This window comes from Lepidochelys kempii, chromosome 19 (genome assembly GCF_965140285.1).
Source record: "Lepidochelys kempii isolate rLepKem1 chromosome 19, rLepKem1.hap1, whole genome shotgun sequence".
Taxonomy (NCBI): Eukaryota; Metazoa; Chordata; order Testudines; family Cheloniidae; genus Lepidochelys; species Lepidochelys kempii.
In genome coordinates, this window is record NC_136398.1 from 10,772,837 (window position 1) to 10,795,793 (window position 22,957).

The following is a 22,957-nucleotide window of genomic DNA, read 5'->3' on the forward strand; positions in this document are numbered from 1 at the left end:
TCCTTATCCACCTTTCAATTTTCATATTGATCCCCATCTTTTCCAATTTAATAATTCCCCATGTGGCACCGTATCAAATGCCTTACTGAAATCTAGGTAAATTAGATCCCCTGCGTTTCTTTTGTCTAAGAAATCTGTTACTTTCTCAAAGAAGGAGAGCAGGTTGGTTTGGCACGATCTACCTTTTGTAAAAGGTAGGGAGATGTAGTAGAATCTGGACAGATAGAGGTAGTAGAATCCAGATAGACAGACAGATACTATATACTGTTCTTAGGCTGAGAGCTTTGGTGCCAAATTAATCTTGTAACAAACATTCATGGCCAAGTTATAAGCCCTGTGGGAGAAATCAGATCGGCTTTGCTATGGCGAGATTGATGCAACTTTAATGGTGGCAGTTCTTATGACTGTAATTGAGTGGATGCAGCTCATGAGGAAGGCTTAAAGAAATCCTATTCCCCCCTGTTTTTGTTGGGTGAGGGGGGAATGCATGGTATCCAGTCCAAATAAGGGCAGGGACTTGTCCAAAGCCCCACAACACATTAGCAAAATCTCTTGGCCCTCACTCCTTTGCCCTAATAGTGAGATCATGCTGCCAACCTGTTAGTTAGTGACCAATATTGACATGGCGCCTTTTAGCCAAAGATCCCACACGGCCAGTACAAATGATACAGGAATTGCTTTGCACCACACAGCACTGAAATGCAGCCACTTCTGGGGTGGGACGCTGCAGATGGCAAACAGCACAAAGCAACACTAAATGGTTGAGGGAAGGACATGAAAAACAAACATTACTGTGTCCAGTGGAAATGCCCGGGGAACCTTTCGGCAGACAGAAGGCAATTATTCAGCTGGAATTTGACCAGAACCTCAGGATCAGCATTCTGACATTTGGGACCTTTCTTGGATAGTGCAAGCAGCAGGAACATACTGTATTAGGTTGCTTAGTGAATGGCTTGGAAACGCGGGATCCATCTAATATACTATCCCGCCTCTGACCACGGCTAGTATTGCCTTAACAAACGTGCAAGACTCCCAAAATGGACAAAGTTCTGACAAATTTCTCCCTAACCCCAGCAGTCAGTGGTTGGCTGAAGCATGAGAACCGATACCAATGTTTATCCTACAATTACTGTCACGTTGGGTGGTATTCTTATTAATTACATTAACATCTAATCCCTTCTAAAAAATCCTGCTCAGCTTCTTCTGCCAATAATGATCTTGTATCAAGAACAGGAGGACTTGTGGCATCTTAGAGACTAACCAATTTATTTGAGCCTGAGCTTTCGTGAGCTACAGCTCACTTCATCGGGTGCATTCAGTGGTTTTTCCACTAGTCTCTAAGGTGCCACAAGTCCTCCTTTTCTTTTTGCGAATACAGACTAACACGGCTGCTCCTCTGAAACCTATTTTGTATCAGCGAGTTCTGATGGCTAAAGTGGTGTTAAAGTTCATCTATGCGTACCTTATACCTCCTGTTCAAGTCTACCCAGTCCTGGCTTCCCTGCCTCATAATGCCTTGTAAATTATCTTCTCTCTCCTGACCAATGTGTGAGACACGTCTATAGAATTTGTACTAACTCCACCTTGAAGCCTTTAGGGGTGGGATGAATAGCCACTGATCATATTGTCCCAGGGGTAGAGACCTTTATCTCCAATCCACCAATTCTCCCTAGAGGAGGGATCTGTGGCGCGTGGGGATGAGATGCAGAAAACCTACGGCTTGTGAGGGTGTAGAAGCTGCTTTGCTCTCAAGCATGTCGGAAAGAGATTACCTCTGCAGCAAAGTGAGTCACCAGTCCTGTGTATCCTACGCAGGTTGATTCATCACACAGCTTTTCAGTGCTGCTGTCATGGGCTGCATGCTTAGCTTCTCATTCTATGTGTGTGTATCTGGATCCAGGCCTTCCTCACGCCACACACTGCAGTGTCCTCTTCCGATTCATCTGGCCACAAACCTTAGCCCAGGGCCGTTCAGAATTCCCAGCAGAGCCAATCAAGCCAACCATCTCTGCACCTGGCCCACGTGGGCGGTGAGGCGCTGAGGTAATTGAGTGAGGAACACAATCAGATTGAATCCTGCTTCCCAAGGTCAGTGCAATGCCTCACGTACACCCACACGCACGCAGAGGCTTTTCCAGCCCACCTCCCCACAGTGGGGAAATTGAGGAGCAAGCACATTTTAATTGCCTGGAGAGACTCAAAAGGTAGGACGATAAGACTCCGGTTCTTTGGTTTAAGATCCAATCTGTGCCAGAGAGGGCAACACACCTGTGCCGACAGCGCCGGGGAAGGCACGCGTGGGGGCGATCATAGCACTGCGGAGAATGGGCAGCCCTGGAGATCAAGGTCCTCTTTGTAAACACAGAGGCAGGGCTGCCTTCGCCCACACATCTCGGTCCTGCCCTGCCAGGATCCCCTCTAGTGATGACAGGGGAGGTCAGTCTCCACGGCTGAGACCCACTGACTAGGGTTTATTTATTTCATGTGCACAAAGGCCCATTTCCCGTCTTCACCAGGGGCAGATCATTCCGAACACTCCATATGGTAATTAACATATGGGAGCATCCCCTAGTCAGAGCAGAAGACCACGAGCCAGGATTCTTGGGTTCCCTTTCTGGTTTACTGCAGGACCTTGGGGCAGTCAGGTAGGCCCAGATTTTCAGAAGTGGCTGCCATTCTTGGGTGCCCAACTTGAGACACCTTGGCCCTGATATTCAGAGGTACTGAGCACTGTGACAGGGTCAGGCCAGATGGCTACAGGAGAGTGATTGAAAGCAGATATATTATCCCCAGATTAAGCAGGTCCCTTTCCCCTGGGTAAGATAACAGGCGGTTCCAGAACAATCAGGAACTTGCTGGAACCAGTTAAGGCAGGCAGGCTAATTAGGACACCTGGAGCCAATTAAGAAGCTGCTAGAATCAATTAAGACAGGCAGGCTAATCAGGGCATCTGGTTTAAAAAGGACCTCACTTCAGTCAGTGAGGGGCGTGCATGGAACTGAGAGTGAGAGGGAGTGCTCCTGGAGGACTGAGGAGTACAAACATGATCTGGCACCAGGAGGAAGGTCCTGTGGTGAGGATACAAAAGGTGGTGGGAGGAGGCCATGGGGAAGTAGCCCAGGGAGTTGTAGCTGTCACACAGGTGTTACATGAAACACTGTAGACAGCTGTGAGCCACAGGGCCCTGGGCTGGAACCCAGAGTAGAGGGTGGGCCCAGGTTCCCGCATCCCCCCAACTCCCTGCTGGATACAGGAGGAGTTGACCTGGACTGTGGGTTCCACCAGAGGGAAAGGTCCCTGGCCTGTCCCGCAACCCACATGGTGGATCAGCAGAGACGGCGGGGATTGTTCTCCTTCCTTTTCCCCATGCTGGCCAGTGATGAGGTTAGCTGAGTGAACGGCAGGTTTGAGCCACGAGCAAAAGTGGGCAAACTGAGGGCTGCCGTGAATCTCTGAGGCGAGCAAATCTGCCAATAAGTGCAGGACCCATCAAGGCAGAGGATGAACTTTGTCACAGCACCCACAACTCCGTGAGCCTCTGGGGTAAGTACTGCCCCTTACCTCAGGGGTGGAGCCCCTACTGCTCCCAAAGGGAGCAGTGGGTGCTGGCAGGAGCAGAGGTGAAGTCACAGGGTGGGTAGCTGTGTCATAGCATGCCTAGGACACCAGATTGCCTTAAACCAGCCCAGGTTTGAGGACAGGGACAGAGGAAAGAAGGGGACCAGCAAACTCCTGGCTACACAGACCCCCACCCAGCTAACCTGTTACTGAGCGCAGGGGGTTGGGCTGCATGGGGATGCCATAGTTTAGGAATTATGATTAATTTCCTCCCCCTTCTCTCTCCACAGAACTCCCCCTGCACTCGGGATTGAGCCCTGCCTCACCAGTCAGCTCTGCGTGCAATCCCCAGGAGCAGTAAGAGAGTCACACATCTGCCTCCAGGCATGAGAATACTGATGCAGAGCGCATCCAATTGCAGATGTGTGCCCGGGGGTGGTTTTGTAAAAACACGTATAACATGCAAAAGGAAAGATAAAAGCCTCATCGCCAGGGCCTTGGATTAATTTAGCTCTGAAAACACTGCAGCAGGTAGGGGATTGATGCTGATGGAAAGCTCTACAGGCAGGAAAGGTTTACTCCTGCCTGGGAAACTCAGAACAATCTGGACAGTCCCTGCCCCCAAAGGGCTAACAATCCAAACAGGCCAGCCAGAGGCTGGGAGGCCCAGGAAGGGGAAGTGACTTTGGCCAAGAGTCAATGGCACAGCTGGAAATTGAACTGACAGCTTCTTAGTCCAATCTAAGGCTTTTGCCAAAGACCAACCTTCCTGTCCATGTCGATGTTGAGATGTAGCTAATGCTTTGAAAAATGTACCATGCTGTGTAAGTGCTAAGCACTGTTATTTGACGTGTCTCCCCAGAGAGACGCGTACGTATGGCTGCCAGCCCTTCCCTTCACATACACATCTGCCATGTCCATTAAATGCGGTTACCTAGGCACATCAAGAGGGCAGCGTATCCTGAAATCTCCACTGCAGTCGAGACGCTGGTTTGACAGAGAGTCCCCTACCCACCCCACGGATTCTGCTGGGACTGTATAAAGCAGCACCGGTAACCCAGTGATGGTGGGAGCGACATGCAGGAGCTACTGAGCACAGTTCAGACAACGGTGTTAAGGATCTGACATTCGCAGACAGCCTGTCCTTTGGGTGGGTCCCAAGATGCTTCTCGAGTGTCTCCGCCTGTACAAACCACATGCATGTGAATCTCTCTGCTGAAATGCAGCCAGCTCTGGGGTGGGCAGGAAGCTGTCGCACCCAGCGCAACAGCTCATGTGGAGCAGGGACCATGAAAAACAAACCAGGGTCTTTTCCGAGTGCAGATCGCAGGGACAATGAAAAACAAACCACATGCTCTTCCAAGTGCAAATCACACTCCTTCAACCCGGCCTTCATTAATAAAAGCACAGATGACATCATTGAAACACACATAGGCAATTTCCTTCTGGAGAGAAAAAAGGAAAAGGAACCACCGATGCTAATCAACATTGCTTCGAGCATCATTAGGAGGTGCACAGATACCAGGGTGATGGGTTCAGTATAAGAACCTGAAAAGATACACACCCAGGGAGAATGCTGATCCCCTGTTGTAAATAAACAGCCATCCCAAATAAAACTAGCCAATAAAGCCCCTACACCATGCCTTTGTGTTATGTCAGTATCGACCATAAGCATCACTCCACATTGTTTATTACAGTCCACAGGAGCTTTTCGCTGCGCCCATGTCCTCCTCCCTGTTCATTTGTCAGATCCACTACTCATGTGTTTAGACTGTCATATCTTGGGAGCAGAGATTGCCTATTATGGTGCAAAGGTACAGCTCCAAACGTCAGCAGGCCTTGATCGCTAGACAATGCCACAACACAGAGAGAGGGTACAGCTCTCAACCACAGGTCATTGCCTTTCACTGAAAAGACTTTGAAAATTTGCAGCTCAACAACACCAACAAGCTGAGGTTTTAAAGCCCTGGTTAATCAGTGTTGCTGGAGGAAAAGCCAGACCCCAACTCCCGGGGGCCTGCAGCTCTCTAGCCAGCCTCTACCTGCGAAAGTGCAAGAGTGAGCAAGAGTTTTTCAGCACCATTAACAGCTCCTTGCCCAAACACCCCTTGGGGTAACGGGAGCCTAGCACTGATCAAGAGCAGATTGTTTTGTTGGGCCCAGAAATAGCCTGGCAGGTGGCACCTATGGCTGGATCAAATTTGCATCCCTTTTGTTATTTCAGAACAAAAGTATCCATTATTCAGCTGATGCAACTCAAGAGTTCGCCCCTAAATACTTCAAAGAGGCTCCTTCCAGTGCCTGCTTGCTCTACCAGGATCTAATTACAGATCTATGACTGGCACTGGGCTATTATATAACTTCGGCTGCTTGCTATTCCACTGGTGAAAGCTTCAGCCATAAAGGGAGGACAAACATCCTCTGTTTCATTCACTACAGCATGCTAGTGGCTGTCACATTTGGAACGTGCCTTTTGTATAAAAATACAACGAATTTCCTTTGGGGTTTGTTTGCTGTAAATAACCCCCAAATGAGACATTCTTGTAATTTAACTGCTCTCCGCCCGCCCACCACAGTGGGGATAAAAACTTTTGGTTTAATTCAAACATCCTTCCTGAGAATAAAAAGACATGTACCACAAAAAGGCAGTATGCTGCTTTGGAGAGAGGCACCTGGAGATAGCTGAAATGTAGACAGTGATTACAGAGCTCAGAGCTCGGGCCATTGTGAGCAACAAATGACCCAAAGCAACTTCCCAGTATGTATAGTAAAAAAGCAAAATCATTAATGTCCCTTTTAAAAATATAGGCCCTGCAGCCCAGATCCTCAAAGGTGTTTAGGTTTCAGAGTAGCAGCCATGTTAGTCTGTATTCGCGAAAAGAACAGGAGGACTTGTGGCACCTTAGAGACGAACCAATTTATTTGAGCATAAGCTTTCGTGAGCTACAGCTCACTTCATCGGAGTGAAGCTATAGCTCACGAAAGCTTATGCTCAAATAAATTGGTTCGTCTCTAAGGTGCCACAAGTCCTCCTTTTCTTTAAAGGTGTTTAGGTGTCTTGTGCCTATTGATTTCAATCTCACTGATCGATTTCAACAGGAGCTAGGTGCCTAAAGACCGTTGAGAAAGCCCACTGTATAACAATGATACCAAACTCTCACTACTGGCTTGTCTAAACCTACAGCACCACACTGGTGCAGCTGCATGGCAGCGTGCTTTAGCGAAGGGAGGGATAGTTCAGTGGTTTGAGCATTGGCCTGCTAAACCCAGCGTTGTGAGTTCAATCCTTGAGGGGGCCATTTAGGGATCTGGGGCAAAAATTTGAGATTGGTCTGTTAGACAAGATGATCTCCTGAGGTCCCTTCCAACCCTGATATTCTATGAAAATGCTACTATGCAGACAGGAGTGCTCCCACTGGCATAGTTAATCCACCCCCACAAGAGGCAGTAGTCCCGTTGATGGGAGACATAGCACTGTTGACAGGCGGGGTTAGGTTGGTCTAACTACGTCACTCAGGGCTGTGGATTTTTCACACCCCGGGGTGATGTGGTTTTACCAATGTAAGTTTGTAGTGTAGGGCTGGCCTAAGAGACACAAGGTGGGTGAGGCATTATCTTTAATGCACCAACTTATGCTGGTGGAAGGAACAAGCTTTTCAGCTTCACAGAGCTCTTCTTCAGGTCTGGAGAGCATCCAAGCTAAATACAAGGCAGGACAGATTGCTAAGCAGAAGGGTTCACAGGAGTTGCAGGAGACCACTTAAAATGAAGCAGGCAATTAATATCTCTGAAGTGGGAGGACAATGGAGGGTTAGTAGGCAGCAGAGTGTGTTACTAATTGTAATGGCCCATAAAATCAGTGTCCCTGATTTTAGTGTCCAGCAGAGTTATGAATTTAAGTTCTCAGGGTCATCTTCTGAAGATGGTGCAGGTTTCCTTTGAGGAGGAGGACTAAGAGATCAGAGACGGAGCAGTCGCCATGTGAAAAGTGTGTGCCCACAGGTGACAGGGTGTTTTTGTCTTTTATCCTTTTCTGAGTGAATTCATTTGAGAGTGCAGTGATGATCTGGCTTCACCATGGCTGCTGTTGGGACAGCTGGTGCACGGGATGAGGTACGGCACATGTTGTTAGAGGCATGTGTAGGAGCCATGGATCTAGAAAGGTGTGAGGTGGGGGGTATTGATCACCATAGCTCTGACACCATAGCTGTCCATCAAACTCATTGGGCTTGGGATCAGGGCTTTACAGCCAAGTTTTAACTGCAGGAGAGGAAGGGATCCTGCCTCAGTTTATGTCTGTTCCTAGCCTCCAGCCCTCTGCTGTGGCCACAACCCAGGAACACTGAACAATTAAATGTGGGGGGAGAGCGAAGCAAAACCAGGATCCCCCTCCTTGGAATCCATCCATCTGATTTCCCCCCTCCCCGCTCAGTGTTCCCCATGGAGCTGTGGTTCAGCCCCATCAAACCAGCTGACACAGCTAGCTAGGCATGGACCGATGCAGCCGCAGCTGCTGCCTGTAAAGGCCTCCTGCAGTGAGAGCGATTCAAGGAAACACGCCCCCAGCCTGGGAGTGCAATTCCCACACTGCACACCTCGAGCCTGCTTCCGCTCTGACACGTGCTTTGGGGGAGGGGTGGGAGGAGCTTCCTGTGCAAGACCCCCCCACGCACACTCCACCTAATGGCTTGATGCCTTCCCCCCTTGCCCCCCCCCCAAGACACTCACATCAGGGAGAGGAGGATTTCTCTCCCCTCCCCCATAAAAGCCACCTAACGCACACTTCCCTGCAGCAGCGTGGCGTTTCTCGGCTCTCCAAGCCCGGCCCTGGCGGGAAGGGCTGTCTGCCCGGAGCTCCGCTTCCCAGCCCTGCTGCGGGGCTGGCATCGCTTATTCTCCAGGCGATGAATTATTCAGCGCTTGCTTGTGAAACCCTAGCCTGGGGGGAGGCAGAGGATCACTTCTGCCCCTGGACCAAGGGGCCAAGTTGAGTGTGGGGGGAGTGCTTCCCTCCTCCCCACCCCCAGCCTCCCCGGGTGTGGGGGGCAGCTTTGCAGGCTTGATTTCAGACCCCAGCGCTGCGGGAGCCGCAAGCTCTGTCAACCCACATGGGGAACTCGCCCCCTCCCCGCCCCCTCCAAGATGGATCACTGCGACAGGCGGTCCCGCGCGGGGCATGGCCAACCCCCAGCTCTGAGCCACTGGCCCTGTTGGCGTGACATTGACCCCCCCCCCCCGCTCACCCTGAAGGCTTTGGGGTCCCTGCCCCACTGCACGGGCAGCCGAGCCCCGCTCAGCGCCAGTTTGCAGCAAGCAAGCAGCTCCCCTCCCCCCCGGCATGCCAGGACCCCACCGCTCCGGGGAACAGCCTCGGCTGGGGGGCACCGCCCCCAAGTGGGGGAGACCGCAGAGCAATGGCTTGGCGGGGCTGCCCCCCGCTTGCACCGCAGCAGCGGGCGCCGCAAGGACGGGCAGGGACTGGGGGGGGGGGGAGGGGAGGCACCTGACCGCTCCCGCGAGCCCCAGGCGGGGGGGGGGGGGCGGTTTATGAATGGAATTCTCCAGTGGGAACCCAATTACTATGCCGCGCGCCGCTCCTCGCCCCACAGGTGATTGGCTCCTGCGTCCCATTGACGTCACCCAGCAGAGAGCCAAGAGGAGCCGCAGGCTCAGGCAGCGGCAAACCGACCCCCCCCCCCAAAAAAAAAAAAACCCAGGGAGTGAGTCACCCCCAAAAGGGGCTAATTCACTATAACTCCGCGGCGTCTCCCCCAGCCCCGTCTCACTGCAGCCGCCCATGGAACGGAGCCCTCCGCCTGCATCCTGCCAGCAGGACCGGAGCATCCGCGGAGGAGCCGCAAAGGATCCAGGCGGACTTCCCTGCCCCAGCGCACCAGGTGAGGAGCCCCCCTCTGCATGGGGGGGGGGGGCGAGCCCTTTTTGCGTCCCCCTCCACTGCAGCTAGACGCAGCTCAGACGCCCTGGGCCCCCGGGCGCGTTGGAACTTGCAGAAGAGCAAAAATAAGGTTTAAAAGAAGGAGAGGGGTGTTGTAGACATTGATTCCTCCCCCCCGGGCGCCTTAAATGTAAAGCAAAGTCCCGCTCCACTCGCTGGCAAGTCGGAGCAGAAAAGGTTCTCATGTTAATCTAGAGACTGGGGTTATAACTGAGCTGAGGGTGCCGCTTTCGAGGTAGAGAACTGCATTAAAAATTCAAAGAACACGGGGGGGGGGGAACCAACCCCCCAGCAGCCACGAAGGAGCTGTAAATAAGTGGTTTCAGCAACACTAATGCAAATTAAGATGCATGGCAGGACTGAGAAAGCAGCTCTTTGGCGGGTGACAGAGTAGATCTGCCAGAGCCCAAGCAAGGGATGCAGCATTAAAAGAGGACAAAAAATGTAATCAGGCAAATTGGTCAGAGAGGCGATGCCCACCCTGCTCTTTCCATTACGGAAATTTAGCTCTATAAACTTTACAGCATCAGCAGTTAGGGCTAAGTTGGTAACAGCCCCTGCGTGGCAAAACATTTAGCTTCAGCTGAGTGTGGAGTATTTATCCACTGCAATTGTGCAATGCATATAGCTCAGTGGAAGCAAACACAGGCAAGGAGACAACTGGATGAGGGATTTTCCTGCCCCCCCTTTTTTTTTTGCCTGCTCCAAAAAAAAAAAAAGAAAGAAAGAAAACAGTGTAAAACTGACCAGAAATATCCTCCCCGTAGGAGCAAATCGTGAGCATGCTGCACACCTGGGTAGCTTAAATCAACTGAACCTACACCGTAGCCTAGCTTGTAAGCTTTGATCAGAGCCAGCTTTTGGAGAAAGCCAATGGGAAGCAAGGGGGGTGAGCCTACCCCTGTGAAATCTGCCACCAAGAGAGACTGGACACTGATTAGTGCTCAGAGATGCTCATGAGTAACTCACAGGTACAAGTCAGTTTGCATGCCAGAGCCTTTGTATGTGCAGGATGACACTAAATGGAACTTGGTGCTATGCTTCTGCAGGTCACACCTGGACGTCATGAACAAGGACATGTCCCACAACTCCACTGAAGGCCAGCAGGGCCGGTTTGCAGCCAGTAATGGCAGCAGCAGCTCCTTGAACCTCGACTCTGTGGTGCAACCTCTTGCCCTGAATCCCTGGGATGTGGTGCTTTGCATTTCTGGGACCATCATCTCTTGTGAGAATGCGATTGTGGTAGCCGTCATATTTTACACCCCTGCCTTCCGGACTCCAATGTTCCTGCTCATCGGGAGCCTTGCCATTGCTGACTTCCTGGCCGGCATGGGCCTTATATTCCACTTTGCCTTTGTCTATTGCATCCAGTCACAGGTGGTGAACCTCATCACTGTGGGGCTCCTGGTGACCTCGTTCACTGCCAGCGTGGGCAGCCTGTTGGCCATCACCATAGACCGCTACCTTTCCCTCTACAATGCACTGACTTACTATTCAGAAAGGACGGTCACCAGGACTTACATCATGCTGATCCTGACCTGGGGGTTTTCCATCTGCTTTGGGCTGCTGCCTGTCATGGGCTGGAACTGCTTGAAAGATGTCTCCACCTGCAGCATCGTGAAGCCCCTGACCAAGAACAACCTCATCATCCTCTCCATCTCCTTCTTCATGGTCTTTGCGGTGATGTTGCAGCTTTACGTACAGATCTGCAAGATAGTTTGCAGGCACGCCCACCAGATCGCTGTGCAGAGGCACTTCCTGGCCACCTCACACTACGTCACCACCAGGAAAGGCATCTCCACCTTAGCTGTCATCTTGGGGACTTTTGCTTCTTGCTGGCTGCCCTTTGCCATTTACTGCCTCCTGGGAGATTACACCTACCCAGCCCTCTATACCTACATGACCATCCTCCCGGCTACCTATAACTCCATGATTAACCCCGTTATCTATGCCTTCAGGAACCAAGAGATCCAGAAAGTGCTGTGGACTGTGTGCTGTGGGTGCTTCTCTTCCACAATACCTTTCAGGTCCAGATCTCCAAGCGATGTCTGACTCATCAGCCCTCAGTCCAAAGACCCATTTGCACATGGAGTTCCCCTTTTTGCACAACCACAGAGATTTTGTGAGAGCTCTTAAAAGATTCCATGTCTCCTCTGATTCCCCTTTCCTTGTGTGCATGAGCTGCTCTCTTCCTTTATTTTTCCACTTTTAGAATTTACGGAAGAAAAAAATATTTATTTTTTATCCATAAATAAAAAATAAATAAAGTATATTTGAGAGTGTGTGAGCTCCTCCATGACTATTTTCTTTGACACAATATTGATGGTGCATTTTTTTAAAAAGAGAGAGAATATCTTTTCATTCCTTTGGCTTGTAAACAGCCTGGTTAATTACCTCAGGTCGTCAGACATTATTTTCCACATCAAAGATCCATTGTTTCCCCTGTAACAATGGATCAGAACCCAACCAGCTTTTTTTCTGTGGTTAAATGTTTATGTATTATTTATTAATTTATTGTTATTTATGGCCAGCTTTTTCAAGACAATAGATTGTTCTGAACTCTGTAGTTTGCTGCCCTCTAGTGTTCACTCTGTTTTAATACAAAAAACTCATGATGGCTCCTTTTGCATGTTGAGTACCCTGGGTGGTATTAGGTAATGGAATGTTTTAATTGTATGAAATATAGACAACTGGAGCGAAAAAGGGAAGGCTGCAATACTAGACTGTGCCTATAAAAACCCAAGGGCTCAGATGGTCAGAGTTGCTTTCTAAACCATTGCACTAGAGACTATTCAATTAACTAAAGTTTCTGTCCCAGTGGAGAGACAGATTGCACGTGTCCAACTGGCCAGATTCAGAGGACAGCTATTCAGGGTACTATATGGTCTTCAGGTTTGCATGAATCTGGAAAGGAAGCAAATGTAAGAGGCACTTTAGACATTTGAAAATCTCTCTGCATTGTTGCACAGACTTTTGTTCCATGTGATTTGGAAAGTACTGTATTCTTGTTTACAATCATAAGAGAAAAATAAAGATAATTTGTGATACAACATCTGGCTGCCGCTTGATTTATGTGGGAGGGAGATATTGGAAGATCATTGTGGGTGAGGGGAGTAACTGGAAAGAGACCGCTTCACCCTCAATAAATTACGAAGCGTTGGGTCCAATTAATGCCACCTTCGTCATAGACTCTGGAGACTGAAAAGAAGCGTCAGAGCCCCCAGCCCATCTCCCTGGAGCCAATGCAGGATTCTTCGCTATGGCACATTTTCTAGTGTTTTGGCCAATCTTGTTGTAAAATATCCCAAGTAATAGTGCCTCCCTCTGTCCTCCTGGGAGACACTTCCGTTGTTGCCTAACACATCCAGTTAGCTGGAAGTTCTTCCGAGCTTAGGGGGCTTTTATTCAGTTGGGGGGGGGTCTCTGGGTCCAATTCAGAGTCCTTGTCCTAATCCTCAAAGCTTTCATCATCTGGGACCGGGCTACCTCTCCATCTGGGACATATGAAGATGTCTGCCCTCCGGGGGACCCAGGATGAAATTCCTAGGAGCCAGAGGGGCAAAGCAAACACAGTGCTGTGTGTCAGAAGACTAAACATGCTGCTGGAGATCTGAATGATCGCTCGTCTGAGCAGTTATGATGAGGGGAGAGGAGAAAAGGAAGGCAAAAGCATTCTGAGCTACGTCACTGCACAAAAGCAGTCTCCACACTGATTCACTGCGCATGATCTGTGACTGATGTGTGGTCATTTCTATCTCTGTGACCCCTGAATAAGCCCAGGGGTTAAACAGAACTAGATTGGAGTGTGAGATTTTCTCCTAGTGCAAACAGCAATCTGATCCCCATGGCATCCTGAAACTGCATGACACTGAAGAGCTCTGGGCACCCTCATTTCAAAACACAGGACAGTTTGTGGCACTGCACACATGCAAGGGACGGCTTAGCAGTTTGAGCATCAGGTTTGAAATGCTGCAGCCACAGGTTCAAATCCCAGCAAAGTTGACTCAGACCTTTCTCCTTCTCTGACCGAGTTCTGTGCAGTTGACTGCTTTGAGGGGTCCTTTTGAATGAGACTATAAAAACCCAGGACCTGCCTGCTCTGTGGTGCCATGACACCTTCACAGGAGTGAGGATTTAGCACTTCCTCCATCGGCCTGTCATGCAGCATGCTATGCACAGGTTGGGTGCCACCCTCCAGCCCAGAGGGAGGTATGTTGCAGGGGGGCTGCTGCATGGACACCAGCCCAAATGCCACAGTCGTTCATTTTTCCTTTTTACTCAGGCAGAACCTCCCGTGTGACTTCCTCAGGAGCTGTGCTCAAGTTAGCAGGGAGTAAAACAGGAGTCAACATGTCACCACTTGGCCTGTAGTTTGCAACAAAAGGAAGGGGGAGGGAGGGGCTGTTCCTAGATTGGCTGATGGGCCAGTGAGTAGGATCCTAACCTAAGACTTAGGAAACCCAGCTTCAGTTCCTCATTTCCCCACAGGCAGTTTGTGTGGCCCGTGGCAAGACAGAGTCTCCCTGCATCTCAAATCCCCCGCTGTAAATTGGGGACACAATAGCCCTGTCCCACCTCCGAGAGGGGCTGTGAGAATGAACACACTCAAAGAGAACAAGGTGTTCAATTAGTAGGCCACGTTCGTACCTATGTTAGAAAGCTACACATACAATAATGTTACTAGGGGGGGTCTGGCTGTGGTCCAGAGGGCCCATGATTTTCAGATGTGCTCTAAATTCAGCTCCAGCTGCCCTGCTCCCCTGTAATTTAGGCTCCTATATTCTAATACAAGGAACTCTTCTGTTTCCAATCACTCAGGGAAACAGATTGCGGTGGCTGAAGTCTGGGAAAGGAAAGCAGTTCCCAAACTGTGGTGGTTTGGGTTTATTTCCTTCACAGGAATGGCTCTGGCAATCAAAATGCAGCTAACGCTGGAAATGACTCCAGGCTAAAATCACAATGGGTGGGAATGGTGGCACAGAGGGAGGGAAAGGAACATTGTTCTCTCTGGGCACCTAATCTTTGTCCTCCCCGCCTGGGTCTCATAGCAGCCACAACAAATAAATCATTGGTCTTTACATGCACAATGCCTCGCACGCGAATGCTGCAGCCTCAGCAACTCATGAGACAGCGAAGAGCAAGAACAAGAGTCACAGGCCTGACGCCCCCTTAGAATGAGGGAAAACAGCATCTGCCTTTGTACTACAGCTCCCACAATGCACTGTGCTGGAACTGTTCAATGGGAAGGAAGGCGGGCCGGGAAAAGGAACAGCCAATTAAAAGGCGGCTCTTGAGAGGCAACCAGAGCTGAGAACACTGACCCCAGTGGAGGTCAGTCCCATATGGGGTCAGCCCCAGGTGATATATATATATATTTTTAAAGGAAACAGAGTTTCCTTCCTCTTGCTGGCCTTGGTGTGAGTGCAGGTTCCAGCGAGAGCCAGAAGCATCCCGTGCTGGAAGCTAGAGAACAGCAGACGCTAAGTCAATACAGAGCTAATGCAAGGAACCAGAGGGGCAGCCCTGAAGACCAAAGCCTTCTTGATAGCTAGAGGGCAGGTATGGGGCACTTATTCCCCATAGTAGGAGGGCCCAGTTTTGGGAATGAGAAGGTTTTTATTCTCAGCCCATGCAGTCCTGGATCTCTCTGCTGAATCTATTCAGGAAGCTGAGAAGGAGTGCAGATCATGTAACCTCATTCTCTTCTGGACGGAATCAGAACTACTACACTGCATGTCATAGGCCCTACACAGCTAAAATCAGAGGGAGATTCTCTTTTAAGTTAAGTATGTGGGAGGAATGGCGTTGTGGTGTCCTTTGTGGCTACAGTGTGCAGCACAGTGACTAGCGTGAAGTTCTTAGATGGCTACAAATTTGTTACATTTCATAAAAACTAGCATGCAGCTGTTCGGATTTTGAGCCCGTTTAGGCATTTGGGTTAGAGGGTGAATCAGGATGGATTCAATGACCCACAAACCTTGCAGATTGTTCTCATGAGATTTCAGCCTTAAATGGCTGAAGGCTCCATCAAAGGAGCTGTTCTTGTGACATTTCTGCCAGCTTGGCGTGAACTGGAATGGGGACCCATTTGTCCCCGTGTGGTTTCGGATCCAATGTGCACCCAATCCATTGGGAGGAATTAGACTTGAAGCTGTGGATCTGGATCCTGCTCCTGAAATTCAAACAGGTTCTGATCTAGGGTTCCAGGTTTGGCCCCTCCCAAATAAAAACCATTAGACCGATTAAGTAAAGATGCAACAGAAGGTCTCCCTACACCTCTACTTTCCCCCTCAGTGTGGAAACACTGGTCAGTTTCTCTTTGTTTGGATCAGTTTCACGCTCCAGAGATTCAGACATAGTGCAAGATTATCGAGTTTGCTTTCCAACACCCTAGAGAAGTGCTTAATTTTTTTTTATAAAGGTTTCACTGAAATTTAAAGAGATATTCTTGAACACATTTCCACTGGGCACACACCATCCTTCCTCCAGCATCTCCTCCCCCTCCACAAAGAGGGCTGTGCCCTACGAAGCCTGAATACGAAGAGTTATTGCAGAAACAGAATGTTATGCTCTGTCTTACAGTCATGCCTGGAGGTCCCAAGCAAGATCTGGGCCCCATTGTGCTGGATGCTGCACAGACATTGGGAGAGACAGTCCTTGCCCTGAAGAGCTGGCAACCGAAACAGACCTAAGCAGACTGAGGGAGGGAGGGAGGGAGGGGAAAGAGGGCCCCAGATAGGGAAAGTGACTTGCCCAAGCTCACGCAGCAGGGTCAGTGGCAGAGCCAGGAACAGAACTTGGCTCTCCTGAGTTCCATGACCATGATAAGGCCAGAAGCGACCACTGTGATCATCCAGCCTGACCTCCTATAAAGGAAGCCGGCTGGGGCTGCTAGCTCTCACGCATTCATTATCAGTTTGGCAAGTTGCTGCTTTCAGACATCCAGAAAATGAAACCCGTCCCAAACCCAATGCATCCACATTTGTGAGCCTCAAACTAGAGCCATGTTTAGCTCCTGCTCCTTCTCTCCCCTCTCCCTTCCATTTTATACCCAGTCTTCCCCATTTTCCAGAAGGGCAGACACAGTCCCAAATTCCCAAGATCAAAGGAGACAGTCAGCCTCCCTAACTCTGTGTACACACCATCAGAGGCCCAAACGAGCCTATGACCTAACCCCTGGCAAAGACAGGATTGCTGCCTGCAGCTTGCTTAGCAGTTTAACCTCTGACTGAGCACCCCTGGAATCCCTGTCCACTCTCCCTCACCTCCTCTTTGTGGATTTGGATTCCTGTCCAATTCCCTGCTCCGTCAGTCCCACAGCAGGTGGCTGCTGCCTCACATCAGTGTCAATAGCTTTTCAGCCTTAGAGAGCACGATGGGCTAAGTAGACTCCAAACTTCCACTGGGGCTAGAATACAGGACCCGGATCACATGGCAAAACCCCCAAATACTTAGCAACCTATTCTGTTCCGGGAACGCTAATTGTTGAAGTTGTTAGGAATGGCAGGTGCTCAGCACTTGTGAAAACCAGGCCAGAACAGGCAACACTTGGCCATCTTAGTTGTGTGGCAAAGGCCCATGGGCATTAATGGTACTATTGTAATAAATATCTGTGTCCTCCATACCATTAGGTCACATTAAACTAGTCGGAAATGCCCCCCCCCCCACCACCAGTCACCCTGGTTTTGCACGAGTGAGCTCCCAGCTGCTCCCACTTGGAAGCTGAGAGACCTACAGGGTCAGGTGATTCTTACCTATAGCTGCATTCCTTTCCCTCCTAAGCGGTAAATCAGGCCAAGCTTGGTGCAGGGAAGTAGCAGACACCCAGACCCCACACACAGCCTTGATGTTTGCTTTCACAGGACACAAACCAGAAGCAATTCCACAGTAGTTCCAGGCATGGTTCCAGTCCTTCAGCTCACAGAGCATGCAGGACAGGGCTGGATTAGACAAACACCTTCACGTCAGAGACAAGCTTGTACCCTTTCAAGGGAAAGGGATCAGAATCTGTAGAAAATAAAAATGCACTAAGTAAACAACATCATGAGTGCAACTGTTTTGGGTTAAACCACCAGTGTTGGGGCTTGTATGATTTCTAGACGTTGCTTAGGGGAAGCTCCCTTGAAGGGTCTCAGAGGCGGATTGGACGGGTGGGCCAGACTGGCTGCACCCTGGGGTCGGCAAACAGGAAGGAACAAGCAGCAATCAAGAACACGGATCCACATCTGATGGTTTCATTGTGTGTATCCCCTAGTCATTTTGCAACGACTTGGGCACACATTTTACTACAGCCCCCCGACTGCTCTCCAATCACTTGGGCAGTGCCCAGTGCACCCTTCCATAGGCTTGGAGTTCTGTCTGCCTGCCCAAATCAGTGCCAATACCCTAGGCAGCCTCGAAGGCCCGGGGGGATAAAGGCGGCTTGTTTTCCATATCCTGTCCTTACGTGGAGCAGGCAGAGGACAATATTTAGGTCTCCGCCCAGGGCCATGGAAAAGATTAGTCCAGCATTGCAGGCCCCACTGCCAGGGACAAGGTTCACAGCCAAACGTACCTTAGGCAAACCAGAGAGAATTGTCATAGGCAGCAGAAAACACTGCAGAGTTCCTGGCTTTTGTATAAACAAAACAGCAGCTGCAGGGTTCTGAACTGGTTACCCAGGGGAGAGGCCAGGTTGGCAAGGTTCACTCACTTTCCTCCGGAGCAGGATTATCTGCTCAGAGCAGGTGGGCTGAGCCCTTGTGAAAATTCAGGAACTGGCAGACCATGGTCTTTCCTCTGCTTCTTTGTTAGCTGTACGCAGCTTTTTCCTTCACCAGCTTCATATGGGATGGAGGCAGAACTGGGTCTAAAGTGATGGAAACTTCCAAGATGTATTCCCAGCTCTCCCCTGACCCTAGGGGCTCTGCAAAAGCCATTTCTGAAGGGGGGGGGCAGGAGGGAGAGGGCTATCCTGATTCTTTTAGCAGATGAGCCATTATCTTTGCTTCATCAGTTCGCCTCTGACTGAGCACCCCAGGAATCCCTGTCCACTCTCCCTCACCTTCTCTTCGTGGATTTCCAGTATGCTCCCAAGCGGATTCCCATCCAATTCCCTGTTCCGACACCAGTCCAATTCTCTGGCCAGTACGACACCTTGAATGGGCGGGTAACCCACACGTTAGCTAACTCGGGTTAAATCATCAGTGAAGATACATCAACTTGGCTTTTAACTTGGGTTAGCAGCTGGACTTCAAGCCCAGATTCTCCCTAGGGTATGGGCTGGAACTTGGGCTTTTGAGCCTAAGGGGTCGGCCTAGCTCCCACCCAAGCCAGAACGTTCACACTGCTAGTTTTGGCATGCTACCTTAAGCCCTGCTAATGCGAGTCTGTCTACCCAGGCTGAGAGACTTGCTCCCAGCCGCAATGTAGACACATCCCTATAGGCTTGAACTCAAACTGCTAACCAGAGCTACTTTCTCTGCAGTGTAGACGCACCCATAGGTACAGGGCTAAAATTTACTGCTCTCCGCTCACTGTGTTTCTAGGGAGCAAACACCAGGGAGAGGGCTGCAGATTACATCATTTGAAAGTAACCATGGAGAAATGATGGCTATTCTTTTCTCAGCGAGAACCTTCCCCTAGCAACCCAATGACTAGCCTCACCATCTCAACGCTGAGTGCAGGAAAATGGGCAGAGGGTTTTCCATGCTGCTTCTTTATGGAGGAGGTTGTCAGCCAGGCTTACACCTCTCTGTCCTGTCTGCTGCAGATTCATTCATTGCTCCCAACCATCCAGCAAAGCAGGCGGCGCCCAGATGCTCCTGAAGCCGGGTTTTGCTATGCCCAGGAGCTGAGCTGCTGCTGACATGGAACAGGCATGGAGAAGGACCGCTCCAATCAAACAGTGCAATATGGACGATGAGGAAGTGAGTTGTGTGTCCACACATGCCCCAAACCCTCCCCCCTTCCCTGTATTTAATTACCTCCACCCCAAGTGCCCTAACTCTGGTGAAGGGTGCCTGAGTGCCAGCCATACTGGCCGGCCAAATCAGTGTACCTCTACCCTCTCCTAGAGGGGCAGCTTTTGTGGCCAAGAGCAATGGGCATTCTCCATGTCCCCATTCAATCCTTGGCTCTTCCACGGCTGCTGATGGCACTGCTTGTTTGAGACAAACTGAGCCAGTAGAAGCTCATTTCACATAGGACACTTGAAGAGCTTTCATTACTAGTCTGAGTTAGATCTGAATAAGCAACCTAGAGCTGAAAGACTAGGCATGATCTGCTGAGCCTTGCTTCCTAAGAAGGCAAAGCTGGGTGTGCAGGAGACGATCAAAAGGAGTCAAAGGAGGATCAAAAGGAGTCCCCCAGCTGCCAGCATATTACCGACACCTGAAGGGAGTGGGATCAGCAGGATGGTTTGAGTGACACTGTTGCTGCAGGTTATAAGTGTTGTGAAGAAAGCCTTCCACATGCAAACAAAGCTTAAACTGACACAAAGCAAGTTCGCACTCATCGTTAGGAGCCTTCAGCCAGAACCGGTAGCTCAGAAATGTGAAATACTTCTATTCATCTCAATGGGATGTTGACTCTCAAGCCTAATGATAGTGCTTTAAGCACACCGGATTTTCAAACATAGGTTACAATTATGCACTCCACTTGAACACTTACCACAATTGTGCCCACAGCTCAGGTGACTGCACCCACACAGCTAGACAAACAAAGGGCAGAGACAGTGGTGTGGTCCTTTAACAGAGATTCCCTTTTTTTTTTTTGGCGTGGTGATGCTGAATGAGATGCTAACTACAAGTCTGGGGCCCAGCTTCAGAGGTGCAGAGAACCCACAGCTCCCCATTGAAGCCAACATCAGCACTGCTGAAAGAACAGCTCTCTAGTACCAATCGTGGGTCACGTTCTACACTCCAGCTCAATACCAACCTCCTCTCGGTTGCAGTGGGAGTTCTGCTGTGGTTATAGGGCTGTGCATTTGGGCCAGGGCCATGCAAATTCAGCACAGTCTGCAATTAAAAGTGTGACTTGGCCCTCTCCACAAAACGAGCTTGACAACTGCTGCCTTAAGCCCGCCCCATGCAGGAGTTGGCCTTTGTTAAAGCATCTGAGCTGCTGTGCTGCCAGACTGCAGAAGCGCTAGCTCCAAATACCTAATTCCTCAGGCACCCTGTAGTTCTTTGTGCACCGCTGCGAGCAGATGGAAGAGTTACAGATAAAGCCATACACGGCTCAGGAGCTTATTTCCTTTCCCCACCCGCCTGCATAGGCAACAGCAAAAAGAAGCCAGCCATTGCTAAGGGCTGATCCCACATTCCTGGCACACCCAGATCGCAGGGAGAAGGAAATGGGTGCTTTGGAGGGACTACACATGCAGAAGAAGATAATCCTTCCCTCCACTTCTCTCCCACCGCCCTTGGATGCTTAAATAATGAATCTGGCCTTGGAAAGGGGGTGACATTGGCAGCATTCTGCTCTGCCACACATGGGGAGAGCAGGCTGTTAACACTGATCGAAGCTGGCAGGGCCTGCTCTCGCCTTGGTCCCAGAGGGGGAATTAAGGGAAAGAACATGACGTCAGCAGTGGAAGGGACCGACATCCCACTTGTCCAAGGCAGCCGGCAGCATCTTCTTGGTGCTGCTAACACCACCTTGAAGGAGAAAATTAAATGGGTCTTTGGAGACCTGGGTTCCTGTGAAGCAGCATCCCAGCCAGCTGCGCTTTAGCACTGAACTCCATGGAAAGAGAGACGTACACACATCAAATGCTTTGGACAGGGCCAGAGTTGCAAGGCACAGGCAGACCCAAGAGACCCTCACAACTGCCTCAGTGAGCAGTTCTTGCTCAGGAAGTCACGGCTAATGAAAAGGAGAACTTTGAAATGCAAAGCACCAGTGCACAATTAACCTTGTCGCTATATCCTTTACTGCTCGGGTACTGGTTGCAGGGAGGCTGAACTGAACCCGCAACATTGGGGAGGGGAGGGGGGGTGCATAACTGATGAGAGATCATTTTGATTGCACTGCTTGGCAAAAATACAAGAAATTGTGGCAGTTTTCCTGGAAGGCAGGTGCACTTCCTTCTGATTTCAATCACGTCTGTGTGGGCTCTGCTGTAACATTGCATGATGCAACCAGGACTAGCCCTAGACTGATGAGCCAGCTGCCCAGAACTGCCCACTCCACACACAGCAAATCATCCCGTCTCCTCTCACATACACAAGGTCTAATCCAGCTTGCAAGACTCCTATCCTTGCAGCCAGGCTGTCCCAGTTCAGGACGACACAGCCTTCCAGGTAACGTATACAGCAACTACAAGGACAGTAGATGATGGGATCCATAGGGAGGAGAATCTGGTATTAAGAGCTTTCCACTGATCAGCGTTGTGCACATTTTTGGGGACTGACTGGGGAGACTGCTGCTATCAGAGAGTTTGCAGGTCAGCAGCCTTTAGAAAATGAAAAGCTAACTAGGAAGGGATTAGTAACTGCAAGAACATGAAATTTTCGTATATCTGGTTCTCCCCTTGAAAACAGGAGCACCACATTACTCTGGCCTTGGCTGCTAATGACAAACCAGAGGCACACTGAGATTCCAGTTCTAGGACAAGCTGGCATAGCTAAGACTGCACCTTTTATGTCCAAGATGGGCTTTTCCGATAGCCAGTGAATTTCTAAGGTGCCTAGCAGGCTTGGGATGTAGGGGCCAATCGTAAACAACCCTTCCTTCTTTCTCCCAACCCTTCTCACAAGTAGCTCTGCAGTAGCTGTGCTGGAAGCTCATTCTGGAGCTGGCAGGAATAACCCACAAATTAGTCTAACAAGGGTTTGCAGCGGGGACTGTATCAGCCGCAAAGCGTGAAAAGGCACAATGCTGCAACATGTGCTTGTGAACACAGAAGTCGATAGGAAATCTACATACTAGCAATTCAGGCCTGAAGTTTGTGGTAGAAGTGGGACAGAGTTTGAGACAAAGGCTTTCATTGCTCCCACGCAATCTGAAATAAACATATTCGTGCAATAGGTTTACTCAGCAAGTCGTTTGCAAGACAGTCCATGAGAGAGCATCACAAGCACAATGGGGCTAGGCTGCAAGTCCTCCACCCATGCTAGTTGATTTGTGCATTACGCCGTTTATTGTAAGTGGGCCTGTTCAGCAGCTTTTAAAATAAAGCAAACCCTGTGTAACTCTGCTCTTGGGAAAAATGCCACAGATTCTTCTCTGTCTGTGCAGAGGTTTGCCTCACTCCCTAGATGCCATTTCCTTTCCTAACACTTATGCAGCATGGCAAGCACTAGTTGGCTGCAGAGATGGCACTTTTCCACCCCAGAAGCAGCTGCATTTCAGTGGTGGAAGAAGAGATTTTTGCACATATAATGTTTGCAAAGGGCTCTGGAATCTGTAGACTCTTGGGATGGTAAACCCAGAGACAGATTTAATGCTCTTATTAACACA

General features: G+C 50.0%; 1 protein-coding gene across 1 annotated transcript; it reads left to right on the top strand.

Moving 5' to 3' along the window:
* Positions 1 to 9,118: 9,118 nt before the first annotated feature.
* GPR3 (G protein-coupled receptor 3) lies at positions 9,119 to 12,553 on the top strand. Its single transcript, XM_073317507.2, has 2 exons — positions 9,119 to 9,455; positions 10,564 to 12,553. Exon 2 carries the CDS (start codon positions 10,580 to 10,582, stop codon positions 11,564 to 11,566), a length of 987 nt encoding a protein of 328 aa, XP_073173608.1. The 5' UTR covers positions 9,119 to 9,455; positions 10,564 to 10,579; the 3' UTR covers positions 11,567 to 12,553.
* Positions 12,554 to 22,957: the final 10,404 nt, after the last annotated feature.